This window comes from Neolamprologus brichardi, chromosome 11 (assembly GCF_056152115.1).
Source record: "Neolamprologus brichardi isolate AB-2024 chromosome 11, ASM5615211v1, whole genome shotgun sequence".
NCBI lineage: Eukaryota > Metazoa > Chordata > Actinopteri > Cichliformes > Cichlidae > Neolamprologus > Neolamprologus brichardi.
The window spans coordinates 29828195-29855098 of record NC_142114.1 but is presented as its reverse complement, the minus strand read 5'-3'; the positions used below and the strand labels follow the sequence as shown (position 1 = coordinate 29855098).

The 26904-nt window shown below is 41.3% G+C and overlaps 3 protein-coding genes and 1 pseudogene across 3 annotated transcripts in view; all 4 read right to left on the bottom strand.

Moving 5' to 3' along the window:
* LOC118455002 (uncharacterized) overlaps window positions 1-8377 on the bottom strand; it is a 37017-nt gene extending 28640 nt beyond the window's left edge. Inside the window, exons 1-2 of the mRNA XM_087848529.1 lie at window positions 8086-8377; window positions 6498-6750 (exon numbers count right to left, since the gene is read on the bottom strand). Of these exons, the coding sequence (XP_087704655.1) occupies window positions 6498-6741 (244 nt within the window). The 5' untranslated portion in view covers window positions 6742-6750; window positions 8086-8377. The remainder of the gene's footprint in view (window positions 1-6497; window positions 6751-8085) is intronic.
* Window positions 8164-10784, bottom strand: LOC148100709 (uncharacterized; annotated as a pseudogene).
* A 43-nt stretch (window positions 10785-10827) lies between these two features.
* Window positions 10828-13440, bottom strand: LOC148100708 (uncharacterized). Its single transcript, XM_087847994.1, has 5 exons — window positions 13420-13440; window positions 13003-13276; window positions 12832-12872; window positions 11469-11742; window positions 10828-10874 (listed from the first exon to the last, which is right to left on the bottom strand). Exons 1-5 carry the CDS (start codon window positions 13438-13440, stop codon window positions 10828-10830), a joined length of 657 nt encoding a protein of 218 aa, XP_087704120.1.
* A 2195-nt stretch (window positions 13441-15635) lies between these two features.
* Window positions 15636-26601, bottom strand: pycard (PYD and CARD domain containing). Its single transcript, XM_087847993.1, has 8 exons — window positions 26256-26601; window positions 24857-24901; window positions 23755-23802; window positions 22585-22844; window positions 21237-21330; window positions 20229-20273; window positions 19486-19518; window positions 15636-16180 (listed from the first exon to the last, which is right to left on the bottom strand). The coding sequence occupies exons 1-8, from the start codon at window positions 26503-26505 to the stop codon at window positions 15921-15923; spliced, it is 1035 nt and encodes a 344-aa protein (XP_087704119.1). The 5' UTR covers window positions 26506-26601; the 3' UTR covers window positions 15636-15920.
* Window positions 26602-26904: the final 303 nt, after the last annotated feature.

Sequence of the window (26904 nt, the reverse complement as noted above, 5' to 3'; positions counted from 1 at the left end):
AGTGTGCAGGGATTGGCTAATCTGACCAGGAAATGTTATAAAATGGATTGTCGGAATAGTCAGCGTTAAAGTCACCTTTGAGAGTCCAGACTAAGATGGCGGAAAAGGGTTGGTGTGACCAAGGTGTGGTTTGGCTTGTTGTATGTATATTTCAAGATGATATGGCTCTGGATGGACCAGTTACCAGGGCACGGAAGGAGGACAGACTCATTAAATGAGGAGAAGGAATTTTCTGGGGTTGAAAATGGGTGAGTGGTTGACTAAAAGCATGCAGAAAATAAAAGCTATCTTTTGTTATTGATTGGTAATAGATTGATAATTGGCCACATTTACAGCTGTATTGACTTGTTGTGGACGTAGTCTACTTCATGTTTAAACACAGGTTATTGGTCGGTAGTTGGAGGGGACTGGTCCCTTCTTGGGGTCCTTGGGGATCAGGACCGTCCGACCTTCGGTTAGCCATTCCGGGTGTCCCTCGTTAACTAGCAGCTGGTTCATTTGTGCTGCCAGACGCTCGTGGAGTGCAGTCAGCTTCTTTAGCCAGTAGGCGTGAACCATGTCGGGCCCTGGTGCTGTCCAACTCTTCATACTGGACACCCTTTCTTGGATATCTGCCACTGTGATGGTTACTGGACCCTGTTCAGGGAGGTCGCTATGGTCTGCCCTCAGATCCACTAGCCACTGAGCATTGCCATTATGGGTTGCGTCCTTCTCCCATATGCTCTTCCAGTATTGCTCCGTCTCCAGCCTTGGTGGTGCTGTTCTCTTATTATTGTTCCCTTGCCACTGAGAGTACACCTTTGCTGGTTCTGTGGAGAACAGCTGGTTTATTCTCCTGCCTTCTAACTCTCTGGTGTACCTCCTCAAGCGGCTGGCCAAGGCTGTGAGTCTTTGCTTGGCAGTTTCCAAGGCCTCATGTATGGACAGCTTGCTGTATTTCTTATGCACCTTCTTTGTCGCACCTTTCTGCAACTCCGTTAGTTTGCTAACCTCCCTCCGTGCTACTTTGATCTTGCCCTCTAGCCTCCTTCTCCATGGAGGGTACTGCCCCTTATGGCTGTTCAACTTGTAGCCAAGCATCTCACTGATCACTGCTGCCGTATTGTAGATCAGCGATCAGTTAGTGTCGGTAATCGTGGTTGTAGGTATTGTCCGTAGTGCTGCATTAACATCCTCTAGCAGACCTTCTGAGGGTACTTCACGTAATCTTGGTAACCGGCTTTGGGGGATCCAGGTTTCAAGCTTGGCCATGATCCTATATTTCAGGTCAGTTCCTCTCGCACTCAACGATCCTTCTCCTGTCGCACTTGGGGCTATGTACCCAATCTCGGGTGGGGGTGATGATATCTCCCCCCTGACCTGGCGTCCTGACTCCTCCTTGCCGTAGCATTTATGTTGTACCTCGTCAATCTCTAGCTGTGAAAGCAGCCCCTTCTTTCGAATGTTGGAACACTGAGCTACTAGTTGTTTCGCCGTCATTGTGGATGTTAGGTATCGAAGAATCCATAGGTCCCTCATCCTATTCATGTAGCCCCTTCCGCCGGGGTTACTTGTGTAGTAGCATTCCAACAACGCCCTGTTTTCGTCTCTTGCCCACCGATGCCTTCTTGTTCCAGTAGCCCACTTCTCGTCAGGGTGCCCTGGTTCCTCAACACCTGACGTGGACGTATATACAGGTAACAATGAACAGAAATATGTATAAAAGTGTACAGAGAAATGTACAAGTGTGTGTGTGTGTGTGTGTGTGTATGTGTGTGCGTGCACGGGGTGTGTGTGATTCTGGTGAAATGCACAGTGAACAAACAAGCTGATGAGTAAGATAACCTGCTGAGAATGACCTGCGGTAGCGCTCCTTCCTACGCTGTGAGTGTAAAAGTGCTCCTACAGTCTCATGCAGGGGGTGGGTGTCAAGGAGCGGCTGTGTGCTGGCAGGAGAGGACCCAGTCGGACCCTCCTGTGGACCCTCTGCAGGAGGGGGAGATACAGGAGAGGTGGAGGAAGATCTCAGCCTGGGCGTCTATTGTCTTGTGTAGTCTGGAAGATGAGTGGATGACGGGGTGGGTGCAGTTTTCTCTGTGGTGGGGTCGGGAGGGCTGTCTCGGGCTCTGTGGGGTCGGGCGGCGCTGCTGTACTGGGCCCCGGTCCCGATGGGCATGGGTCCCCTTTCCCTGGCGGGTTGCGGAGTATGGGGGTGCCTACTGGGGTCAGCGGGAGAGCTGGCCCCAGAGAGGGGTCACTTGCCCCTCCCTTCCTTCCCTCCCCATCTCCAGCTGCCTCCCTCTTCCTTGAGGCCTTGGGGTAAGGGTGTGTCACCAGGGTGCAGGGGAGGCATCCCCCCCTCTGTCCCCTTCTGGCTGCCTGTGCCTCAATTTTATCTCACAACTTAGACATTCACTCACACTCTCATAACACATACAGTGGGGCAAAAAAGTATTTAGTCAGCCACCGATTGTGCAAGTTCCCCCACTTAAAATGATGACAGAGGTCAGTAATTTGCACCAGAGGTACACTTCAACTGTGAGAGACAGAATGTGAAAAAAAAAAATCCATGAATTCACATGGTAGGATTTGTAAAGAATTTATTCGTAAATCAGGGTGGAAAATAAGTATTTGGTCAATAACAAAAATACAACTCAATACTTTGTAACATAACCTTTGTTGGCAATAACAGAGGTCAAACGTTTACTATAGGTCTTTACCAGGTTTGCACACACAGTAGCTGGTATTTTGGCCCATTCCTCCATGCAGATCTTCTCAAGAGCAGTGATGTTTTGGGGCTGTCGCCGAGCAACACGGACTTTCAACTCCCGCCACAGATTTTCTATGGGGTTGAGGTCTGGAGACTGGCTAGGCCACTCCAGGACTTTCAAATACTTCTTACGGAGCCACTCCTTTGTTGCCCGGGCGGTGTGTTTTGGATCATTGTCATGTTGGAAGACCCAGCCTCGTTTCATCTTCAAAGTTCTCACTGATGGAATTTTAAGGTTTTGGCTCAAAATCTCACGATACTTGGCCCCATTCATTATGTCCTTAACACGGATCAGTCATCCTGTCCCCTTGGCAGAAAAACAGCCCCATAGCATGATGTTTCCACCCCCATGCTTCACAGTAGGTATGGTGTTCTTGGGATGCAACTCAGTATTCTTCTTCCTCCAAACACGACGAGTTGAGTTTATACCAAAAAGTTCTACTTTGGTTTCATCTGACCACATGACATTCTCCCAATCCTCTGCTGTATCATCCATGTGCTCTCTGGCAAACTTCAGACGGGCCTGGACATGCACTGGCTTCAGTAGCGGAACACGTCTGGCACTGCGGGATTTGATTCCCTGCCGTTGTAGTGTGTTACTGATGGTGACCTTTGTTACTTTGGTCCCAGCTCTCTGCAGGTCATTCACCAGGTCCCCCCGTGTGGTTCTGGGATCTTTGCTCACCGTTCTCATCATCATTTTGACCCCACGGGATGAGATCTTGCGTGGAGCCCCAGATCGAGGGAGATTATCAGTGGTCTTGTATGTCTTCCATTTTCTGATAATGGCTCCCACAGTTGATTTTTTCACACCAAGCTGCTTGCCTATTGTAGATTCACTCTTCCCAGTCTGGTGCAGGTCTACAATTCTTTTCCTGGTGTCCTTCGAAAGCTCTTTGGTCTTGGCCATGGCAGAGTTTGGAGTCTGACTGGTTGAGGCTGTGGACAGGGGTCTTTTATACAGATGATGAGGTCAAACAGGTGCCATTCATACAGGTAACGAGTGGGGGACAGAAAAGCTTCTTACAGAAGACGTTACAGGTCTGTGAGAGCCAGGGATTTTCCTTGTTTGAGGTGACCAAATACTTATTTTCCACCCTGATTTACGAATAAATTCTTTACAAATCCTACCATGTGAATTCATGGATTTTTTTTTCACATTCTGTCTCTCACAGTTGAAGTGTACCTCTGGTGCAAATTACTGACCTCTGTCATCATTTTAAGTGGGGGAACTTGCACAATCGGTGGCTGGCTAAATACTTTTTTGCCCCACTGTACATATAGGATCTTGGGGGTGGGCACACTACACGGACTCCAAAAGACCATCAGGATGTACAACCCCACCCCTGGCGTCGTTGCCCACCTCTCAATTTTAAATACACGTAGACATTGAGGGCTAGCCGGAGGGGCTATGCGCTTACCTGCTGCTCTCTGGCAGGTAGCTCCATGCCCTCCTGGGTTTTAAATGCACCTTAGAACACACATGCATCAACACTACATATGAGCGGGCGGAGGGAGGTTTGGAGTCTTCACACCCCCGTTCTCTGCGGCCTGCTGGAGCATGGGGGGGGGGGGGGGGGGGGTCTAGGAGGAGAAGCTGGCCGTCCGACTGGGGTCTGAAGTGTGGGGCCTCCCTGCTGCTGCGGAGTCGGGGCGGTCTGCATCTCCCCACCCCAGGGAAAATTTATTATGGGAGATCGTTTTCAGGCTTCAAGTAGCACCATTATACCAACATTTCACATTCTAGACATTGTTTTAGGTGTATTTGACCAAAGGTTTGACTGAAAATTCACCTGCAAGCTTTTTTCGTGTCGTATTTGCCCGCAAACGATACCTTTCAGCTAGCTAAAACTGAATATTATGCTATCAGCGAGTAACATGGCTAATGCCTTCCACACAGCTTTGTCTCAACTCCAAAGAGCCACAGAAGTAAAAGCTAATAATAATAATTGAAACAATCTTTGAAAAAATGACTTACCAAGCATGGCAAACAACTCAAATATGTAGAGCAAAATGTTCTGAAACGGCTTCACTTCAGCTTCGATTGGAGCCGTGCTGGGGGCGGAGTCTGTGAATTTACTCTATTAGTGTCATAGCCCCTGTAGGAGTTCAGAGTTAAGAGGTCAAGAGTTAATGTTTCCATTGTAACACCTCCAGATTTGAAATAGAAACACTCATTTTTAACACTCAATTTTAACTACTATCATTTTACACCTCAGAGTTACATTAAAAGAATGTGACTCTACTTAGAGTAAAATTAACTCTAAGACTACTAACACCAAAACATTTAACATTTTTGAATTTGCTGTGTACAAATTTAAAACATCAGGGCCCGCTCTCTCCTCACCAGGGCAGATCAGCAGAGCATCCACATCACTGCAAACACAGCACTAATCTATCTGTCAATCTCCTGCTCCACTCTCCCCTCCCTTGTGAACGACACCCTTAGATACTTAAACTCCTCCAAATGGGGGAACTCGTCCGTGACCTGGAGTGAGCACTCCACCCTTTACCAGCTGAGAACCATGGCCTAAAACTTGGAGGTGCTACTTTCACCCACTTGTTGCACATTCAGATTCAAACTGCCCCAGTGAGAGCTGGAGGTCATGACTCCATGAAGCGCTTTGTCTTTCCAAAGCGTGCTGCACATGCGTGTCTGTTACATGCTTCCTTGATTTGGGTTGCGTGACCAGAGAACTCCAGCTCTCTCAGGTACAGTAGATGCAGCTACGTCTCCAACATTCTGATAACTTCTAGTCTGGAAAGTTCCCCATCCAGACGATGAAGGCAGTGATGGCATCTGAGTCTTTCTTCTTTATAAACACTGACAGATACTAGATACTGTGTGTTACTTTAATTTAGGACCAGCTGCAACTGAATAAATTCAGAATACAGTTAATAAGTCCCATTTATTAAAACTGTAAAGGTGGAATTGTTTGACTGGAGTCCTCTGAGACCTAAAAACATTTGTATTTTTAAAGAAGCACCAATCAAAGCAGAAATAGAAAATTGTGTGAAACATTAGCAACAAACTGACAAATTCATTAAAAATTTAAATGACAGAAAAAAACATCTGTGAGGTATGACAAAAATCTACCACAGACTTCAGTCAGTGTGATGAGGGTTAATAGTGACATAATTATAACCTGTAGAGCTGCTTGAAGACTTTTCAACCATGTTGAATGATGTTGGATGTTTTTGTTCTGATCAAAATACTGTAACTGAGCTTGTGTAACAGTGTTTATGTTGTATGTGATTCCATAATAACCACAATGGATTAGTGATGTTTACTGGCTCAATGGCGCCCTCTCTCAGAGGCAGTGGATCACTGCACTGTGTGGGATCATTAGGTGCATGTGTGCGACCGCTATACAGAGCATGTGACCTCTGTAACTGTCTAACTGTTAATAAGAAGAGTTTCAGTGGTTTGTTGTAATTGTGAAGTCCTGAAACAGTCACATAATATCACTGCACACCGGCTAGAAGCTGCTATTATTTTGTAGTGTGCTGTGTTTGAGCCTCCTGTAATGAGCCAACCTGCCTGACCTGCACATATTCTGCTCTAATCCACGTTATAAAAAGCAGCACTAAAATATAAACGTTTTTGTTCATCATTCACTACACAACACAGAGTCAAGAGATTTTTCTATCAGTCAGCACCTGGTTTCATATGAATGTGATAAACTATATGCAGTATTCTCACATATTTAAGTCTTTGTTCTCTTATTTGCGTTTCATGAGGTGATACCTGATAATCTCTGCACCAGATCAGTCCTGTTCATCTTCATTAAAGCCTTTCTGGTCTCCTCCACACTCTCTCCTCTGTACGTCTCCTCCATCAGCTCCACTACATCCTGTGTGTTTGCCGTTTCCAGTCGGCCCCTTGGCTTGGATGATAGATCTTTCTCCAGTTCAATGAGGGACTTGAACTCAGCAAAGTCCTCTGGACTCAACTGGTTCAGTGTTTCAATGAGCAGCTTCTTAGTCGTCATAGTTACCACCTGGAAAATGAAGAAATCATATTATACATGAAGGACAGCATGTCTGCTGTTTGTTCATTTGATGGATGGAAACTGACTGCTTTGTATTTCACTAATGACAACATTACTGACATGGACGTTTGTTACTTTTCATGAAAAACTGTGATTGGACGTGAACGTCAAACATCAGCTTGAATAAAATTGTGTAATAAAAACATGCAACCCACAGCAGTGTGTGAGTGTGTGAGTGTGTGAGTTTGAGTTCAGCTTGTTGGAAAGGCCCTCCACAACAGTCTCGTTTTCAAATGTGCCTCCTTGCGAAAATGAATTGCCCACCCCTGGTTTATACAAACTCTTTCAAATTAAAAGCCCTCTAGATTCTCACAGGTGAGAAACACTTTAATTCTTAACAAGGCTTTTATTTACTTACATGAAGAAACCTTTTAAAAACAAGCGCGTTCATGCTCACAGGTATACACACGGGTGCTCACACACACAAACTACACCCTTTTTGGCTCCTACCTCAAAGCACACTGTGCGCTGTCGATCTTACGTGCTGCACAATAATGTTTAACATTTAGTATTTACTGTTATATTCCCATAGATCATCATGATGTTGTTTATTCTATTGCTCTCGTTTTCTTCTGCTTGTTTTCTTTTGTCTTTCTCAACAGGTGATCCAGGTAAAAAAATAAAAATAAAAATTCTTTCTCTCCCTCTCTTTCTTTCATTCTTTCTCCCTGTCGTATCCCCCAGTTATGTCTGTCCCGTCTGTAACAACCAAAAATAAAATAAATACATAATTATAATAAAGGTCAATCAAATGGACAAATATGGCAAGGCCACGATGATCTAATTGGTAAAGTAAAGCATCTTTCTTGGCCTTCAGGCAACAATTCTGATGCTAAAGATCCAAACGGGACAGGCAAAAAAAAAAAAAAAGTCCTGGAGAAATTTGAGGTTGCAGATGTCACCCATCACTATACTGTACCCCAAAGTGTCCCGAAAACTCAAAAGCTCCGCAATTTAACATGGCCCAGGTGTGTAGTTGACACTGACCAAATATGAAGGTTATGCAATCAAAACCCAAATAGGTGGCGCTATGGAACCGTTTTCCAATGCTCATATGTAAAACCATTAAAATACGAAATGTTTCACCAGACCTGATGCGTGTGCAAAACTTCATGAGTTTTTGAGCATGTTTAGGCCCTCAAACAGGCACTTGTTTTGCCTGAATAATAATAAGAAGAAACAGAAACAGAGCAGATACTAGAGGGCCTTCGCACTCCCCCAACAAGGAAGCAGAACTACGAATGTGAACTTCCAGGAGGAAGCAGAACTTAATGCCGCGCTTACCTTCAATACTTCATGTAAAATGTGAACACCTGGAATCACTGCTGATGGAAAATCATTCTTCAGTGTTTGTGAAGCAGCTTAGTGTGAGGCACTGTTCTCCCGCTGCTTTTTCTCACTTTCCTTAAACGCTGAGGCGGAAACACTTCCGCTTTTCTGCGTCTCTCTTCTGCCAGCTGTCAGCCCGCCTGAATAACGGAGGCGCCTTGATGCGACTGTTGTTCTCATTTTGCGCCATAGAAATAAACCGAGTTGAAATAGATGTTACCGCCTTTCCATCAACGTTACCTTTGGCTCAGGTATGAGTAGAAAGAGTGACGTCGTGTCTCTTTAATCAGTCTCTACATCTCCAAAGCAACAACGGATACACCGAGTTTAATAAATACTGAATCCGTTAATAATAATAAAAAGTTCCATAATCCAAAGTAAACATCACATTCACATGCTAACTAGAGCTACTTATGTCTGACTGAACACGCAAGTTTTTAAGCTGTAATTTACCACAGACGGTATAAATCTTTAATACTGTGTGTTTCTGTTATTCACTAAACATTTGTCAACGACCAGGAAGACCTGCAGTTTCCTGGAGAGCCAACAGGGGGCGAAACCAACCCACTGAATTAACAATGGTACAGGGAGGAACGCTGGTTTGAGGGCGGAGTCCTTCACTCTGTCATCAGTGGAAACATTATTGCTGCAGACTCCACATTAACACTGTGAGAAGCATCCAGTTTCAAAGATGTTTTGTCTGTTTCATCGTGTATAACGTTCAAGATGAGGATGATTTACAGCCTGAATCTACTGAATGAAAGCTGAGTTAAAGTCACACTCACTCTCCTCAACAGTGCAGCTTCATGTGCATCCACAGAGTGTTTCTCTGAGGAGGAAAGACATTTACAATCAACTCTGATGATTCAAACATCATCACACATCCAAGTAGAATCAGCCTTCAGACGACACAGATGATTTAAAAGAGAAAATCCTGTGAAACTAAATAAAATGACATAAGAACCCAACAAAGAAACCCTCCATCCTGTCCAACCAAAGTAACTGGGGGTTCCCAGCTGTGATAATGAGAGAGGGTACACCTGTCCACCTCAGGTTTTAAACAGACACACAACCTTTCACACCCACATTTAATTTAGAACCAGCAATAAAGCCAACAAGCATGTGTTTGGACTGGAAACCAGAGCACTCTGAGGAAAAGCATGCAGGCACAGGGAGAACATGCAAACTCCACACAGAAAGGTTCCAGCCAACCAGGAGGCTCAAACACACAACCTTCATGCTGTGAGGACACAGTGCTAACCACTGCACCACCATGACACCACCAACACAAAAACCTGTTGATGACACAGAGTTTACACTCATGCATGTTGGTCTCACCTCTGGATGCTGAGCTGCTCTCTGGTAACTTCTGCACCAGATCAGTTCTGTTCATGCGCATGAAAACTTCTCTGGTCACCTCCACAGACTGATGACCAAGTTCATCCACCATCAGATTCACTACATCTGCTCTGGTTGATGATGGACTCAGCTTCTGTGATTTGTATGACAGACTCATCCAAAGAAAAATTGACTTCAGGAATCTCTTGAACTCCTCGAGTTCGGAATTCCTCAAATCATTCAAAGCTTCCAAAAGCAGTTGTTTCACAGCTGCCACCTGGAAAAGTCATTTAATTTGCAGGACATTTATTTATTTATCCATTTTATCCAAATAAGCTCTTTTAGAAAGTTCAGTATGATTTCTCATAATCACAAAAAAGCAGAAATCATGAGAAAAATGACTCAACATGAGAACTGATGATACTTTAGTCCTCTGACTTTCAGCCTGCTGTCTTGTACTGAATCAGAGATGTGACACGACTCACTTTGTGGATCAGTGCAGAGCGTCGTTCATCCACAGAGTGTTTCTCTGAGGAGAAAAGTGCTCAAAGTCACTCACAAGACACTTACTTACCAACTGACAGTTGTATAATCTTCAACATTACATTTAAAGCTCAACTATGATAGACACTGTTTGTGTTATTCAGTCTCTCAGACTGAAGGAGTCACTTTTTGTCACTTTTTTGTTCCTTGAATACTCATAAATTCTGATTTGGACAACAATCTGTCTTTTCTCTACAATATTTTTATGAAAGACAAAAACTTTCCTTATGAGACATCTTAACCACCAGAGTTCATTTAACTTATTTCATCTTTGTTGTCTTACTTTTGGGTTCTGGGCTGCAGTCTGACAGCCTCAGAGCCAGATCAGTCCCCTTCATCTCGTTTAAACCCTCCATGGTCTCCTCCACTGACCGCTCACCGTAAGTCAGGACCATGAAAAACACCGTGTCCTGCAGGTCTGTCCTCATGTAGATGATTCTTTGGATGTCTGACTAATGTTTGTAATCAATTTTACACAGGACGTCCTTGAAAACCTCAAGTTCCCAGTAACTCAGACCAGCCAGGGTTTCCAAACTCAGCTCAATAACAGACGCCAATGTTTCTACCTGAGAAAAAAAAAAGGTAAATGCGACTTTTCTACAGTTTTTTTTTTCCATCTCATCAACGTCTCATAAATGTTTAGATTACACCAGACACAGTTACAAGCAAACGATGTAAGTGATAATTACACACCTGATTAACATTTATTCCAACCTGATAAATTGAATCTTTCTGTTTATCTTTTCTACGTTTGAGATTTTTAAACCGAACATGTTCAGTGAACGCTGCATCATTTAAATACAGTCATAGGTGACATTACTCACTTTCTGGCTCAGCCCAGTATTCATCCACAAAGAGTTTCTCTGGGAGAAATATTACAATATCATGGTTACCGTGAGAAAAGAAAGTGTAGTAGCTCCACAGCAGACTCGTCCACAGTTTAATGCTTTTCAGCACAATCTTTATTCATACTTACACTCGGTTGCTGTTACAAACACACACGGCTGCAGCTTTTCAGCCGCCACATATCAACAACAACAACAACTCTCAGGATCAGGTACAGATTTTAAAGCTGATGCTGGCAAAGTTAGAAAGGTGCCGGCTGTGAACAACACCTCATCCATCTATTACTTCATTTGCTCTCTTTAGGCTCCCCAATGATTGTCTGTCTAGTGTCTGTCGTCCACCTTAAATCCATTCATAACTTATTTAACGTCAGGGTTAATGATCAGAAAACAATTAAGTGTGTAAGGAAAGAATTTAGTCGTTTGTAATCTTAATATTACTGTCTGTGTTTTATTTAACAATATCTATTATTAAACACTTCAGTGAAATAAATCCTCCTCCCTTCTTTCAGGAAGACAAAAAAGCTTCCATTGTTCAGTTTTTGTGACTTGGTTCAAAGATTTTGAATCAACTCTTGATAATTTTTTTATTAGGGATAATTATTCTCTTACCTTTGAGTCCTGAGCTGCTCTCTGACAGCCTCTGCACCAGATCAGTTCTCTGCATGTCCCTGAAAACATCAATGGTTACCTCCACAGACTGTTGGCCACATGTTTGCACCATCGCGTTCACTATATGTTTTCTGTTTGTACTCGGTGGAAATTGTGGAAGGCCCCTCTGAAAACATGTGAACTGCAGGAACCACATGAACTCCTTGAGACCCTGATCACTCAAATCCTCCCGTGTTTCTGGAAGCAGATCTTTAACAGCTGCCATTGTTGCAAGCTGGAAAATTCAAACATTCATAAAGAAAAATTAAATATTAATGTTTCTGTTGCTGTTTTAAATATTAAAACTAATTGAAGACATTTAAATCATGTTTTCTCTAAAAACTTAAAGATAAAAAAGCCAACATTTATGAAGAAAATATATAATTTACACACTAAGACATTTTTTTGCAATTACATTAGGCATTTCTATGATAATGGATGATTTTTCTGATGATCACCTAAACCACAAATACATTTAGTAACGAGGGCCTGAGCATTCACAGTGTGAAGACCTTGCTGTGTATTCACTATTATTATTATTATTATTGTCTGTGAAGGTTTTCAGTCATCCAGGTCATCGTAGTCTAAGGAGCTTGCAAAGAAAAGCGTCTGGACTTCTTTAAGTTGCTTGAAGATGTTTCACCTTCATCCGAGAAGCTTCTTCAGTTCTAAGGTCAAATGGTGGAGAGTCCCAGATTTAAGCCCTGTGGGAGTTTCCCCCCAAAGAGGGACAAAAGGACCCCCTGATGATCCTCTACCTAATCACATGAGCCAAGTTGTGAAAACGGGTGTGGGTCACAATCAGCCAGAGTTTCAGGTGAGCTCACTGTGAAACCTGGCTCCACCCTATCATGTGATTTCCTGAGGTCAGATGGCCCAGGATGTGAGTGGGCGTTAAGGCGTCTGGGAAGGAACTCAAAACTGGATTATAGATGACAGACAGTTGGTGTCATAAGCCGTGTGTACATTGGCATCCTCGAGGATGCCAATGAGATCCTTCCCAGACGCCTTAACACCCACTCACACGCTTTTCTTTCCAAGCTCCTTAGACCACTATTATTATTATTCAGGCAAATGAATCACTTTTTTGAGGACACACATATAACTGAGAATTGGATAAGAAGGGTCTCTGCCTTTGACCACCACTCAGTACATGTTAAGCACACCCACTGCACTGCCCCCTGCAGGAGGTGGGCCTACAGGACGATGGGCCCGAGCCACCCAAAGAGCTATCCAGTCTAATTGATTACATTATGATTGTCATTCTGCATCTTACTGAATAAAAGCTGAGCTCTGCACAGAGAGGATGAGGGACAATGCTCACTTTGTGGATCAGTGCAGACAGATGTTCATCCAGTTGCTTTTCTAATACAAAGAGGAAATAAAAGAAATAGAAATAGTTTTTTAACTACTCGTTTTCTCATTTTAAATTTTTCTGTTGACAATATGAACATATGTTGAGAACAAGTTTTGGTATTTTTATCTATTTACTTACTTGTTGGCTCTGAGCTGCTGTCTGACAGCTGCTGAGTCAGATCCGTCATCTTCATCTCCTTTAAAACCTCCATGGTTTTCTTCACTGACTGTTGGCCATAAGCCTGTAACATTAAAAACACTGTGTCCTGCGGGTCTGCCACCTTCAGCAACCTCCATGGGACGGCTGAGTTATATTTCCTCTTGAGGCCTTTCTTTAAGTCCATGAGCTCGCTGTCACTCAGATTCCCCAGTGTCTCTAAAAGCAGCTGAATGAGAGACTCCATCGTTTCTACCTGGCAAAAACAGAGGTCAAATGACAGACATGTGCAATTCAAATGGTTGTTCCACCTCTGATTAACAGAAATTGTTCAGTTTGTTAAAGGAAGATTCATTTTCAACATGATACTTTTCAAAGCCAGAAAATACAACTTTTCACCTCTGACCCATTTTCAGGCATGAAAGTTGTCTTTTATACTGCCATGACTGAATTTTTGTAATCCTTCTTATCCACTGCAGACCTATTGCTACTATTATATCATGATGAGATGCTGTGGGTGAGGACACGTTCAAGTGCAGCAGTAGACACACCACAATGTTTGGAGTAGGGGCAATTTTAGCCCATTTTTGGGCTATCAAAGCACCCCCAAAATGAATCAAAGCACCCCCAAAGATTTCTTACTTTTTTGACAATATTTGCTGTTTGTGTGACACACTGCTAAAAATATAAAAAGCATACAGTACTGTACTTGGTTGAGACGTAACATTTTAACAACAAAAGTATAGATAACCCCTCCCCCCTCCCAAAGTGGTTTGTTCCACCTCTCCCCTGCTCTGGCTCTAGCGCTCTTGCTGCCAGAGCGATGGTGGCTGAGACGCAGGGGAGCAGAGGTGTAAGTGCCTGGCTTAAAACAGGACATATTAGCTGCGTTTAACCTTCAGTTGCTCTTTATGTAGTTAGGTAGGAGTCAGACCATGTTTCTTTTTAGCAGAAAAACATTACACCAGCCCTTAGACTATCTGGGATAATAAATTTCATATTGCATGTATATATGTCTACCAATTAAATCTGGCCTGAGGTCTGCCATGTTTTAAATTCAGTTATTTCTCTCAGAAATTTGAGATCAAAATTACAACTGTGTTACCTTTTTACTGTCACTAGTTAGTGCAAATAGCTCAATGGGACATAGAAACCTTTAAATTAAATTCCATCACCTGATATATATTCTCAAATAATATCAAAGCTTTGAAAGCTGTTTACGGTCAGAATTTTTTGAAAACTGTAATTGTAAATAAATTCAAAATATAAACATAAATATAAACAGCGGCTTGGACAAGGCATAGAAGCCAAACAGGTTACATAAAGCAAAATGTGTCAAATTAACCAACATGTTAGCTGTAAGGACTGCTGCTGCAGCACCGTCAACAGCAGTACCAGCATAGTAACAAGACCTCACACTCACAGTAGGCGGCTGTTGATAGCACCATCCATGGAGAAGTGCAACTGATAAGAAACCAACAACAACTTCACTAGCCTAATTTAAAAAATGGTTTCAATATCAGTGATCAAAACAAAATTAAATATATACATAATATATATATGTGCATAATATTATATCTTATTTTATTTTTTATTTGTTTCATTCAGAAAATCAAAGAAAATGTAATCAGTTATGGGGCAACGCATTTCAAAGATGCACAGGTCTCAGTAAAAGAGATATGTGAACAAATGGAGACTGAAGCCGTCGTACTCGACCAGAACAGGGTGCAAACCAGAAAAGGGCATTTTGCCAAGAGGCTGATATTGATGGAAATGCGCTGCCTACAGAGAAGGAGAGCCTTCCCGAATCCCCCAAAGCAATGATAACTTCATTGTATCCACAGAACGGAGTTCCAAGCTCTAATGAATAAATAACTACTTGATATCTTCAGTGGCACAGGAGACGAGTGGACATCATATTTCTTGCAATGATGCAATAAATGACTTTGCCGAAAAACTAGAAAACAGGTTCAAAGAAGAGGGAGGAGAACTGAGGAAAAGTAGAGTTATGTTTAATTTCTAAACCGTGTTTGATATCTTGTTTTGGGAAGCTCAGGTAGATATATCATTCAAACCCTTTTTACTGCAAACAGGCACAGTGCAATACTCATTACACTAGAATTTAAAATCTGCCATTTGACTTGATGCCAGAGGAGAGTCCTGAGGGTTGTTTTACATTTTAAAAAATGCAAATTTAAAAATATGTACAGTTTGAATATAGATACAGTCACCAAACACTATATAACAAATTCAAATCAGCTGCAACAAAAGGCTAATACACACATTAATGAATCAGTAATTAAGGCCAGTGACATCATGTAAATGATCCTGATTTCATTTTAGGTACTTTAGGTGAAGTCTGATGCTCAAAGCTTTGCAGATTCATTACAAAGTAAGTTGATTGAGGAGGATCGTGACTTTAAAGTGTTTAAATATTTGTTTAGCCAGTTTCAAAGGTCAATTTATTAAATTCTTTTAATTATTCACCAAAACGAATTCTTCGAGTTTAATTCTGGTTTATTTTTAAGGACAATAAATGTTTGCATTATGTTTTTCTTTATAGAAGATAATGAAATCTGAAAATAAATTTATGACAGTTTGAGTCATGGATAAAAACGTGGCTGATGACATCGTCAGTTCATTTTTAAATGATACAATTTACATTTTTAATATAAAAATTTTAAATATCCAAAGTGTTTCATGTAAAATGGATCAATTAAAGGAGAGTCACTGAGGAGCAAAGGCACCACATAGCAGAACAATTTTCTAAATTAAAGCACAGGAGCCTTTTTTATAAACCCCCACAAAGAAAAGACATCTCCACCTTTTTAATGTAAACATGTTATGTTCAGGTAGATCGTGTACATTTGGTCTAAAAATGTGTTTTTTTTCCAACACATTTACTTCTTTGAAAGGTCTTCAACGAGAAATTTCTCATGTGCCAAAAGGCTGTCATAGAAGATCTTTTTGCAGGCTGCACTGGCTTTCAGGGGACCACTGTAGAGCTCCCTCATCCTGTCCTGAGAGGTAGGCAGAGCTCTAATTTTGTCATATTGTTCTTGGTCAATAACTTTCTTGTCTTGGAGCTCATCCAAAATGGGTGCGATGTTGCTCACTCTCTGGATCAGCTGGACTCTGTGTTTGTCCACAAAGTCCTCTCCTGGAGAAAAAAGGAAAGAAACGACAATAAAAGTTTACGGTTGTTTATCATGTGAAAATTTATTCACTTTATTTTCAGCTTTCATAACAAAATGCTTTAAAAAAATCACACTTATTTCATAATTAAAATTCATTAAATGTTAAAAATAGAACATAAATGATGTCTTTCACTTTTTCATCCAGACATTGAAACATTATTGTGTTTACTGAATTTCCAAGAGTCAAGTTAATGTTGCAGTTTCCTCTTTTATTACAGAGAATCTAATGAGCTGCTTTCGCTCGCTGCTGGATGCTTCATTCACATCTTTTAGCCGACTTTCAGAGGGTACTTCACATGATCTTGGTTGTCAGCCATGGGGGGTCCAGGTTTTTTAGACAGACAGACCCATCATGATGAGCCGCCACAGATTTTTGTCTCAGCCCAGACCTGTCCTGGGTTTTTAGCAGCAGCACTCCTGACTTTGGGAATGGTTGGTAATGATACTGAATTCCACCTTAACAGCAGCTTCATTCTTCATACTAAAGAACACTGAGGCAATCGTTGATTCAGTGCCATATAAATAAAATTGAATTGAATTGGAAATCAGCCATCACAGCTCATGGAACATCTGCTTATAAGCCTGCTGAGTTCAGTTGGCTAAATCCACAAATAGTAGCAGCGTCGGTCAGCTGATCATAACCTTTACAGAAGCCACCTGTGCTCACAAGAGAAATTATTCTGATTTATTTTTAAGTGATTTCTGTCCTCATGCTGCAGCACCACAGCCGAACTTAGGGTTTAGTGATGTGTCATTCACAAACGAGCCGACACAAAGAGCTCATTCTTTGTAGCAAATGACAAAAGCCGACTCTTCAGCCTCGACCACTCAGCCCTGCAGAGAATCCATGCAACCAGCAGCTTTGATGGGCACACCGTGTGACCAATGGCATGCAGGGACAGATAAGGATCAGACAGTTATGTGAATAAAGGAAGGGGGCGAACAGCGAGTGTAGTGGTACGGACCAGGTACTCAGAGCACCACAGAAAAGTGAAGAAACAAGCAAGAATGGAAAAGGAGCAGCAGCTGGCTGCATTTCATTGATTTTGGAGACCAAACAGCTGAGTGCAGAATTTTAAAATCAGGAGCTGGCTAAAATGATACTTCTTTTTATTTTTAGACATTTTCCATTACAGAGGATAAAATATTTTAAACTTTTGGCCAGAATATGAACAAGCATGTTCTCCAGGCATCTGGAGAACTTCATGAACCCACAGTGGGTACGCCCATCTGGGACAGCTGTATCCTCGTGCTTTTCTTTCTGCTAAGCTAATCTAAATGGTGCTATTTTAACATACATTAGACTGCAGGAACACCACAAAGCACACGTCATCAAAATCTCAAGGTCAAGGTCACTTTATTTATACCCATGGGTATAAAGGTAAATTTGCTTTACAGAAAAAAATGATAGCATTTGGCATCCCTTCAAAAACACACATACCTAATAAAGATATAAACCTCCCTGTGGCACATATATAGTAATTTAATATTTCGAATCAAAAACCGTTCTTATTTAATTCAGTGACAGCAACGGGGACAAAGCTATTTTTATAACGCTTTGTCCTGCATCTGGGAAATACAAACCTCCGTCCTGAGGGAAGAAGCTGAAATTCACCCCTTAGAGGATGGGAACCATTTTTAAGGATTGATAAAGCCATCCTCTGTACCTGCTTAGAGTACAGGGAGGCTAAACAAGACTGTGGCTCAGCTATCAGACGACTGGACCATCTCACTATCTGATTTAGAGTTTTTCTCTGTGACAGAGGTCTGACCGAACCATGCAACCAAACAAAAGGATAAAACAGACTCAATAAAAGAACGATAAAACAAAGTTAACATTTTTTGGTCAATGTGGAAATGAGCAAGTTTCCTAAGGCAATAAAGGTGCTGGTGACCCTTTTTACAAACTGATTTGCAATTTTGATCAAAGTTCAGTTTTTCATTGATTATGGTCCCAAGATATTTATATGATTGTACTTGCTCTATTTTCTGACCTTTAATTAAAGTGACTGCGTGCCCATTTTGTTGTTTCCTAAAATCAACAACCATATCTTTTGTTTTAGATATGATCAGCTGGAGATAAGACTCCTCACACCACTGAACAAAGCCATCAATGACTGGACCGTGGTTAGTTTCACCCTCTTTCAGTAAGCTGACAATAACAGAGTCATCTGCATATTTAATGATGGCCCTGTTTTCATATCTGCTCTGACACATGTTTGTATAGAGAATGAATAATAAGGGCGATAAGAGACACCCTGGAGGAGAACCTGTAGAGGAGAACACTGGGTCAGACAGAACCCCATTTATTCTCATTCTTTGTGAGCTGTCAGTTAAAAAATCTAAAATCCAGCCCAGCAGGTTTTTCCTGATTTCAAACTGTTCTAAAAGTCTTTTAATTAAAATATGGGGCTGTATTGTATTAAAAGCTGAAGAAAAATCAATGAAAAGAAGTCTTGCAAAAGTTCCTTTACTCTCTACATGTTTAAGAATCAGATTTAGTAAAGTCAAAAGTGCGTCCTCCACTCCTCTATTGGGCCTGTATGCAAACTGCATTGGATCCAGCTGATGTTCAGTCTCTTTCATAATCACATTTCTGATGATTTTTTTCAAAGACTTTCATTACAACTGACGTGAGGGCAATAGGCCTGAAGTCGTTTAGAGTTGTTGGACGACTAGATTTATGGACCGGAGCCACGACTGCTTCTTTCCAAAGAGAGGGCACATGTTGTGTTTGCAAGGATTTATTAAAAATAGCCTGAAATATAGGACTGAGTTCGTCAGCACAAGATTTAATTAGGCGGCCACTAATATTATCAGGACCCTGGCTCTTGTTCACATTGACTGTATGAAAGGCCTTTTTGACATCGCTGAGTTCAATGATAAAGTGCTGAGTATCTCTCAGTTTCTGTTTCAGTTCCAAAATATCCTCGCTAAAATCAGAAGAACTAAAACGAGCATAAAACATATTTAAAGCATTTGCAAAATCTCTGTCTGAATTAAAACCATCTAAAATGACCTGACTGCTGCTCTGGGGAGTTTGAAACCCTGCTATGGTTTTCATACAAGTCCAGGCAGACCAAAAAATCTTTGCAGCAAATTTGCTTTCAAGAAGGTTTTTGTAGCTCTCTTTTGCATCTCAAAGACTTATTTTCATTTCTGTGCCTCACAGTGCACACATCTTTTTTTTTCATTACTCTTGACCTCAGGCTAAGTTCTAGTTTGAGTCAGGATCAGTTACAGGGAGAGGACTTCATGCTGCACCTACCGTCTGCCATTGTACATCCACCAGATGCTCCAGCTGGAACAAGCAGAGGGAAAAACTATGATTAATACTGATGATGATGTTTTACACTGATAGAATATAAACAACTTCCTTCTGTCCACAGGATGAAGGGCTACTCAGTTTTAAATCTGTGCACCTTATTTGTTTCCAGTTGGTTGAAAACAACAAACGATGGGCTGATGCACCAGAAAACATTAAAACCAACTAAATCATGGCTCTTCTTTAGGTTATTAATATTTGGCTCCACTGGACATACATAGTTAAGCTCATTTCAGGATTAGGTTATCTTTTCTTTATTTTATTCGATCTATTGCTAATAAAACATTGCTAATAAAAACAGCACGCTGCCCTATAACCAATGTGCTGATTACAACTGTGAGAATAGCTGAGAAAATGTTCCCTTCACACAGAAACCATGATGTTTATTCAAAGGCTTCCTTTGATTGAAATCGTTTCAGCTTTCATTAGTTTCCAGCTTTTAAAATTAAAAGCTGCAAATCTGCAAAAAACAACAACTCAGCACGTTATCCATTTTCTTAAATACTGAGAATGTTATTCTCTGCATTTGTTTCCTTTTTTACGGCTTTTTTCTGTTGTTTTTATATTTTGGGACAATAAAGACGAGTTTCCACTCTTGTAGTTCTATAGTCAAAGCTCACGGCACAATCATTTAGACTAACATTTAAGCTTATATACGTCATTTTGATCAACAATACGGAACTCACCGTCACTGGAACCACGTTTTGAGGACTGTCCACCTGTAGCGTTCTCTGCGGAGATGAGGAAGACACAGTGTTAGAGTTTGATGTGTGATGAATGTGTGATGGTGCTAAGAGCAGTGATATTAAAATACCATACATGGGTGTCATGTTACAGGCATTAAAGAACTATTGGAGGTTAAACTCAGCGACCCTCACAGCCGTCACGTATAATGGCTTCAGCTCCACATTTACACAGAAGAATGAAGCAGCTGCAGCTCCATCAGCGCTATCAGGACATTTTATATGATTGTTATTACACAAGAAGTCAAGACTTTGATTTGTAATGTGAAACTGGAGTTGTGGAGCTGAACCTCTTAGCCGCTGAGACCTGCGCTTTTTAATTGTATTTTTGTATTATTTAGCTTTCTCTCTCTCATAAACCTGCACCTTATTCCACAACGTTTTTCTTCATCCGAGGTCTTTAATCCTGTCAAAGCGCATGACATCTGCAGTCAGAGGCAGTGAAAATGATCAATCTGCGGAAGCAACATCTGGAACACCGTGGAATCACACTGGGGACAACTATAAGCTGGAACACCGTCGTGGAAATATGTTGTAGGCAACTCGCACAAATTCGCCAAACTGCGTTTTAAAACTGCGATTTGGGAATAAAATGTTCTCGGACAGTTAAGGATCAGTGACTCTGTTAGCTGTTATAAACGGGGACTGGGGGGTAAAATCGAGAGAAGAACGAAAGTGAAACTGAGAAAAGAGCAAAGACGAGCGGGAAGTTTTTGGTTTATTTTGTTTTGTTTTTTAAACATTTTTGCTTCCGTTTTAAACTTGATTTGTTGTACAGATGCGCGGATACGTCAGCGGTCCTTCCAGTAGCTGCTCATTATTAGGCGATCAGCCGTTAGGTTTCGCTCCGTACGATACAATAATCTAACACTCAGTCTTCAAACCCTGACACCGAGCTACCGCAGCGGTTTGTGCCGGGTTTAAAATATGAAACTAATCGCAGATTCTTACCTCTGCGCTGCTGTCGATTTGTTTCAGGATCTCCAGAACCACCGAAGCGCCTCCTCCGCGGTAAAGTCTGTGACCTGCAGCGGGCCTTTCCCTTCTACTTCCTCTTTTTTACATTACGCGCGCACTTTTCACGTTTTCTCTGCAGTCTAGAAGCAGATGATATGAATCAGACCATATGTTGTGCCAAAGAGTGATTCATTCAGAGTTTCATTTTTTAGGTACTTTGGGTGAAGTTTGATGCTCAAATCTTCACAGATTAAGTTGATTAAGGAGTTGAAAGTGTTTACATATTTGTTTAGCCACATGAAAAAAGTCATGTGACTTTCTAAGACCCGAACGCTTGATGGGGACGTGATGAATGTGAAAACAAAGAATGATCTTTTTACCTAATTGTGCTCTACAATGGCCTGATATTCACATATGAGCACATTCGTTTTAACTTTCGATAGAACAGTGGCAGGATAATGTCCCCGTAAGTGGATATCAGGCCCTTGTAGAGCAAAATTTCGTAGTGTGGTCTAGACAACCCAAAATGTGACGTCCGCATATGTGGACAACAAATGCAAAACATAATTGAAAATCTTGTGCAGAAATTGTTCCCAGTGTTTTACTATATTTTTGAATGAATTCTGATTTTCTGCCTCCCCCGTCCCTCCATAATGTACACTGCATTATTATTTGAATAAATCATTTGATAAAAATGACGATTTTATTTCAAAGATTAAATTATAAAACGTTTTAATTAATCATCAAAATGAACAAGAAAAACGTGAGAGTTGAATTTTGGTTTATTTTTTTAAGGACAGTAAATCTTTGTCACTATGTTTCAAGTTACAATAAGATGATGACATTGAAAAACAGATTAATGAGGCTTTGGATGATTTATGGATAAAACTCATTCACAGCTTCACGGCCCCAGATGATTCATAGTAATGCGAAAGGTCCTCTGCGTCCTTATGAAACGCTCAGGATTCTTAATTGAAGCACTCCCCTTTTTATTCCCTGACCCTAGCATTCACCATCACCTTACATTTATCAATTTCAACCCGCTCTCACGCCTGGGAACGAGTAACATAGAACGTGATTGGATAAAAACATGGCTGATGACATCGCTGATTCATTTTTAACATATATAACATTTACAGTTTTTAATATCAAACTTTCAAATATCAATAGTTTTTCCTGTAAAATGGATCAATTAAAGGAACAGTTTTTACAAAAATGTAAGTGTAAAATAAAACCCCCACAAAGAAAAGGCATCTATACCTTTTTAATGTAATAATGTTATGTTCTGGTAGATATTGGTAGACGTATATTTGGCCTAAAAACTGTTTTTTCAACACATTTAATCCTTTTCACTGAGCTCTTTAACGAGAAATTTCTCATTTTCCAAAAGGCTGTCATAGAAGATCTTTCTGCAGGCTGCACTAGCTTGCAGGGGACCATTGTAGAGCTCCCTCATCTTGTCCGGAGTGGTAGACAGAGCTCTAATTTTGGTATAAGTTTCTTGTTGGATAACTTCTTTGTCTAGGAGCTCATCCAAAATGGGTGCGATGTTGCTCACTCTGTTGGTCAGCTGGACTCTGTGTTTTTCCACAAAGTCCTTGCCTGGAGAAAAAAAGGGAAAGAAATGAAATAAAAGTTTACGGTTGTTTATCATCTGAAGTTTTTATTCACTTTATTCTCCGCTTTCATAACAAAATGCTTAAAAAAATTCACACTTATTTCATAATTAAAATTCATTAAATGTTAAAAACACATTCGTTCTTTTGTTCGACTATTTAAAAAGAACATAAATGATATCTTTCCTTTTTTCCATCCAGACATTTAAAGATTATTGTATCTAGTTAATGTTGCAGTCTTCTCTTTTATTATCAGGAAATGAGGAGCTGCATGAGAGTGCATCTGCTTGGCAGTTTCAAGGCCTCGAGCACAACGGTGAGAAGTAACGAAGTACAACTACAAATGTATTTTACCCGAGTCTTATTTTTTCTGACTACTTTTTACTTTTACTCCATTTATAAACAAATATCTGTACTTTCTACTTCTTACATTTTCTAAACCGGCTCGTTACTTTTGCTTTATCGCATTTTGGTCGAGTTATTATTTCGTCACTGCGAGCCTCCAAACATCCAAACAATTTAAACCTGAAGAGAAACACATGGTAGGCGGTCCTGTTCGATTATTATTCACCAGAGGATGGTAATCTCATGGTAATCTCATGGTAATCTCATGGTAATCTCATGGTAATCTATGGGGCCTTATAAGGCTCACTGGTCTTAGATTTGATGGTAGGCTGAAGGTTTCAAACTTTGATCCTCGTGCTTCTCTTTCAGCTAATATAATCTAATTAATGCTATTTAAACATATGTGAGGGTGTAGGAACACAACAAAGCACATGTCAACAAAATATGAAACACTTAATTTCTGTGAATCCAGCGGACATGTTTTTGTTTTTTACGCTTGACCATAGTTATACTTTGACTCAGGATCAGTTACAGGCGAGGTCTTCACCTACCGCCTGCGGTTTTACTTCCACCAGCTGCTCCAGCTGACTCACTCGAGGCTGAAACAAGCAGAGAGAAAAACGTATGTTGATTATTATAATAACAATCTTTAATAGTAATAATTACGTGACCATGTTTTGGACTGATAGAATAAACAAAGTCCTTCTATTCACAGGATAAAAGGCTACTCACAGTTTTAAAATGCTTTAAAAATGTCGTAAAATAAAGTTCACCTCATTTGTTTCTAATTGGTTGAAAAACTTAAATGATGCGTTTATGGACCAGAAATCGTTAAAAACAAAAAAACTAAGTTCTCTTCTTTAGGTTAGTACTATCTGGCTCCAGTGGAGATACATGTGTGTAAACTGCCTTCAGACCCAACCTGTGTAAAATTGTTTCATAGCAAACAGGTTGAATTTTGTGCACTTTCAAGATAAAAAGAGTAAAAATGATTATGCAGGCACAGCGCAACGACGTGGGCCAGTGATGTGTTTTTGAAACACTGTAGGATCAGGTCATGGTTGCGTTTCTTCATTTCTTTGGATCGAGTAAAAGCCTTTTATGCTTTTGTGTCTGTTGTTGCACATTTAGATACAACAACTGGTTAAATGTACAGCTACTCAAGGAAATAATAACGGGGACAAAATGTTGACGGGAACTCATTCAGAATTAATTAATGGTGTGTAGAGGCGGGAGGAGCGATCCAGTAAGTCGCCCCCCTTTTACGCACAATTTGATCTGCCACCAATAATCAGAATGGGAGGGGCAGACAAAGCGTCCACGCTCCATGTTTCCGTGAAAACAGGACAAAATGTCGACGCTTGGAAGAGAAGAGAAGACATATGGACACATTTCGCATTTGACGTCAAGGAAAGTAGGAGCACAGAAAACCTTTACAGACTTTAATCAACCGAAGAATGAGTCTACGATAATCTTCCGATATTTAGTCAACTAAAGCTAAAAGAATTTAGACAGAAATCATGATTAAAACTAAATCAAATGTTGCTGTCAAAAGTAGCACTGGTCTATACTGTGAACTGTCGGTAAAGAAGAAAGGAAAACAGCAAATCAGCCTCGTCCCATCGTCAGGAAGGAAGCAGCGCAGAAACTCACCGTCAGTGGGAGCAGGTTTCGAGGATTTTCCACCTGTAGCTTCCTCTGCAAAAATGAAGACACAGTGTTAGAGTCCGATCCCTGTGATGGTGTTTCAGTGGATCACACAGAGACAACAGTAATATTAAAATATCATACATGGGTGTAATGTTACAGGCTTTGAAGAACAAGTGACCTTCACGTACTATGGCTTCAGTTCCACATTCATACAGAGGAATGACGTATCCCTCAGCTCCACCAGAGCTATCAGGACATTTTATAAGATTATTATTTCTCAAGAAGTCGAAGTCCAGACTTATCGTGGGACTGGAGTTATGGAGCTGAACGTCTGATGAGCCTGCGCCTTTTTTAGGTGCTTTACCACTTTATCTCTCTCTGTCTCCCTCCTTTTTAACCTCTTCCTCTAGAATGCATGGGTTTTTCAGCGCACTGTGACAGCCGTTGTGCCAAGTAGGTATCCCCCACAAAACGTGTTCCCCCTTGTCGCCAGCATTGGCCGGGCCAGTTTTCTTCGCATCCATTACAGACAATTAGACGTGGAAGTAGTGATGTTTTAGTTTTGTGAAAAAGAGTGTCGTTACATTACTATTCAGTTAGAGAGTTCCAACAGAAAGTTATATATTCATTGCTCTCACGTGGTATCGGACCAGGTTATTTTAACAAACGAAGGATATTTTGCCTGATAATTCTTTTTATGCTCCTGTAACTTTAGTGTATAAAGAGCTAAAATATCCAAAATGTCGAGAGTATTTAGTCGTTATAAGAAGTGTTTGTGGAATAAAAATCAAGAATGTGGGATACTGGTTGTCCGTGGATTGGACAGCCCAGCGTGTGTCCCGACGAGACGAATTCTGTCGGGGAAACCTACGTTGACACTCATTCTGTTTTCCGTCGTTTTCTTGTCAAACCCGCTGGTAAATCTCATCTGTGCGCACGCGCCAAGCGCATGGCGCCAGGTCTGTCATTTCCATGTTCTGACAGCCGATAAATGCGGAAGTTATGCCAGCATTATCTCCCCATTCTGGCTAGCGTTAACGACACCAACACAGTCACACGATGAAAATAGGTCGCAGTCCTTCTGTAAGGGTGTAGGTTCTGCACAACGTTTCCTCGTACACATTTCTAATTGTTACACGCGAACGGCGCATAAAGTAGCTGCTCTAATTAGGCTCGGTCGTGCCCGCTGACTTCACTTTTAATCTGCAGATCGGGAGTAAAACGTGCTCGGACACGTATGGAAGAGTGACTCTGTTCGCTGTTATTAAATATACGCTGAAAAACAACCGAGAGGCTCTGGTCAGATAAGAAAAATGAAAGTGAAAATGACGCATCCCAACAGCTATCATTAAACCCTGACCTCCATCTGTGCAGGTTTTAGGCTCACAGTCGTTGATCTTACCGAGTTCTTTCGCCTCGTCGTTGCAGCCGATCAGTTTCAGGATCTCGAGAACCACGGTCAGAGCCCTCTCCTCAGTAAAAGTAGACACCAGCGCGTCTGTGACCTCCAGATGGCTTTTGTCCTCCACCTTGTTGCGTTTTACGCGCGGCTGTTCTCTGCGGTCCAGAAGCTGGTGGCAGAACTTCTTAAAGTTGTCCTTTCCCAAGTCCTCCAGAGTCTCTGTCACAGCGGATTTGATAGTTTTGGCCATTCTTCACCGAGATCCGAAACCGCGCCTCTGATTGTAATCGCTGTTGCTTTCTGGTGTGGTGCCAGAGCAGTTATGTAAAGCTGCTTTAAGCAATTCGAAACCGCGGCAAGAGAGAAAAAAAACGGTGCATTCAAATGCCTTCGGAAACAGAAGTCTACTCTTTATAATAGCTCAGTCTGTTTCACAGCTTATTTCAGAGTGTAGTGATTTCACAGGCCTAACAATTCTGTGATCTCAGGGCAGATATTTCATTTATTTGTATTTATTTTGTTATTGTCACTTTGCTTTGAAGTGTCTTGCCCAAGGACACAACGACCGAGACTGTCCAAGCCGGGGCTCGAACCGGCAACCTTCCAATTACAAGACGAACTGCCAACTCTTGAGCCACGATCGCCCTTG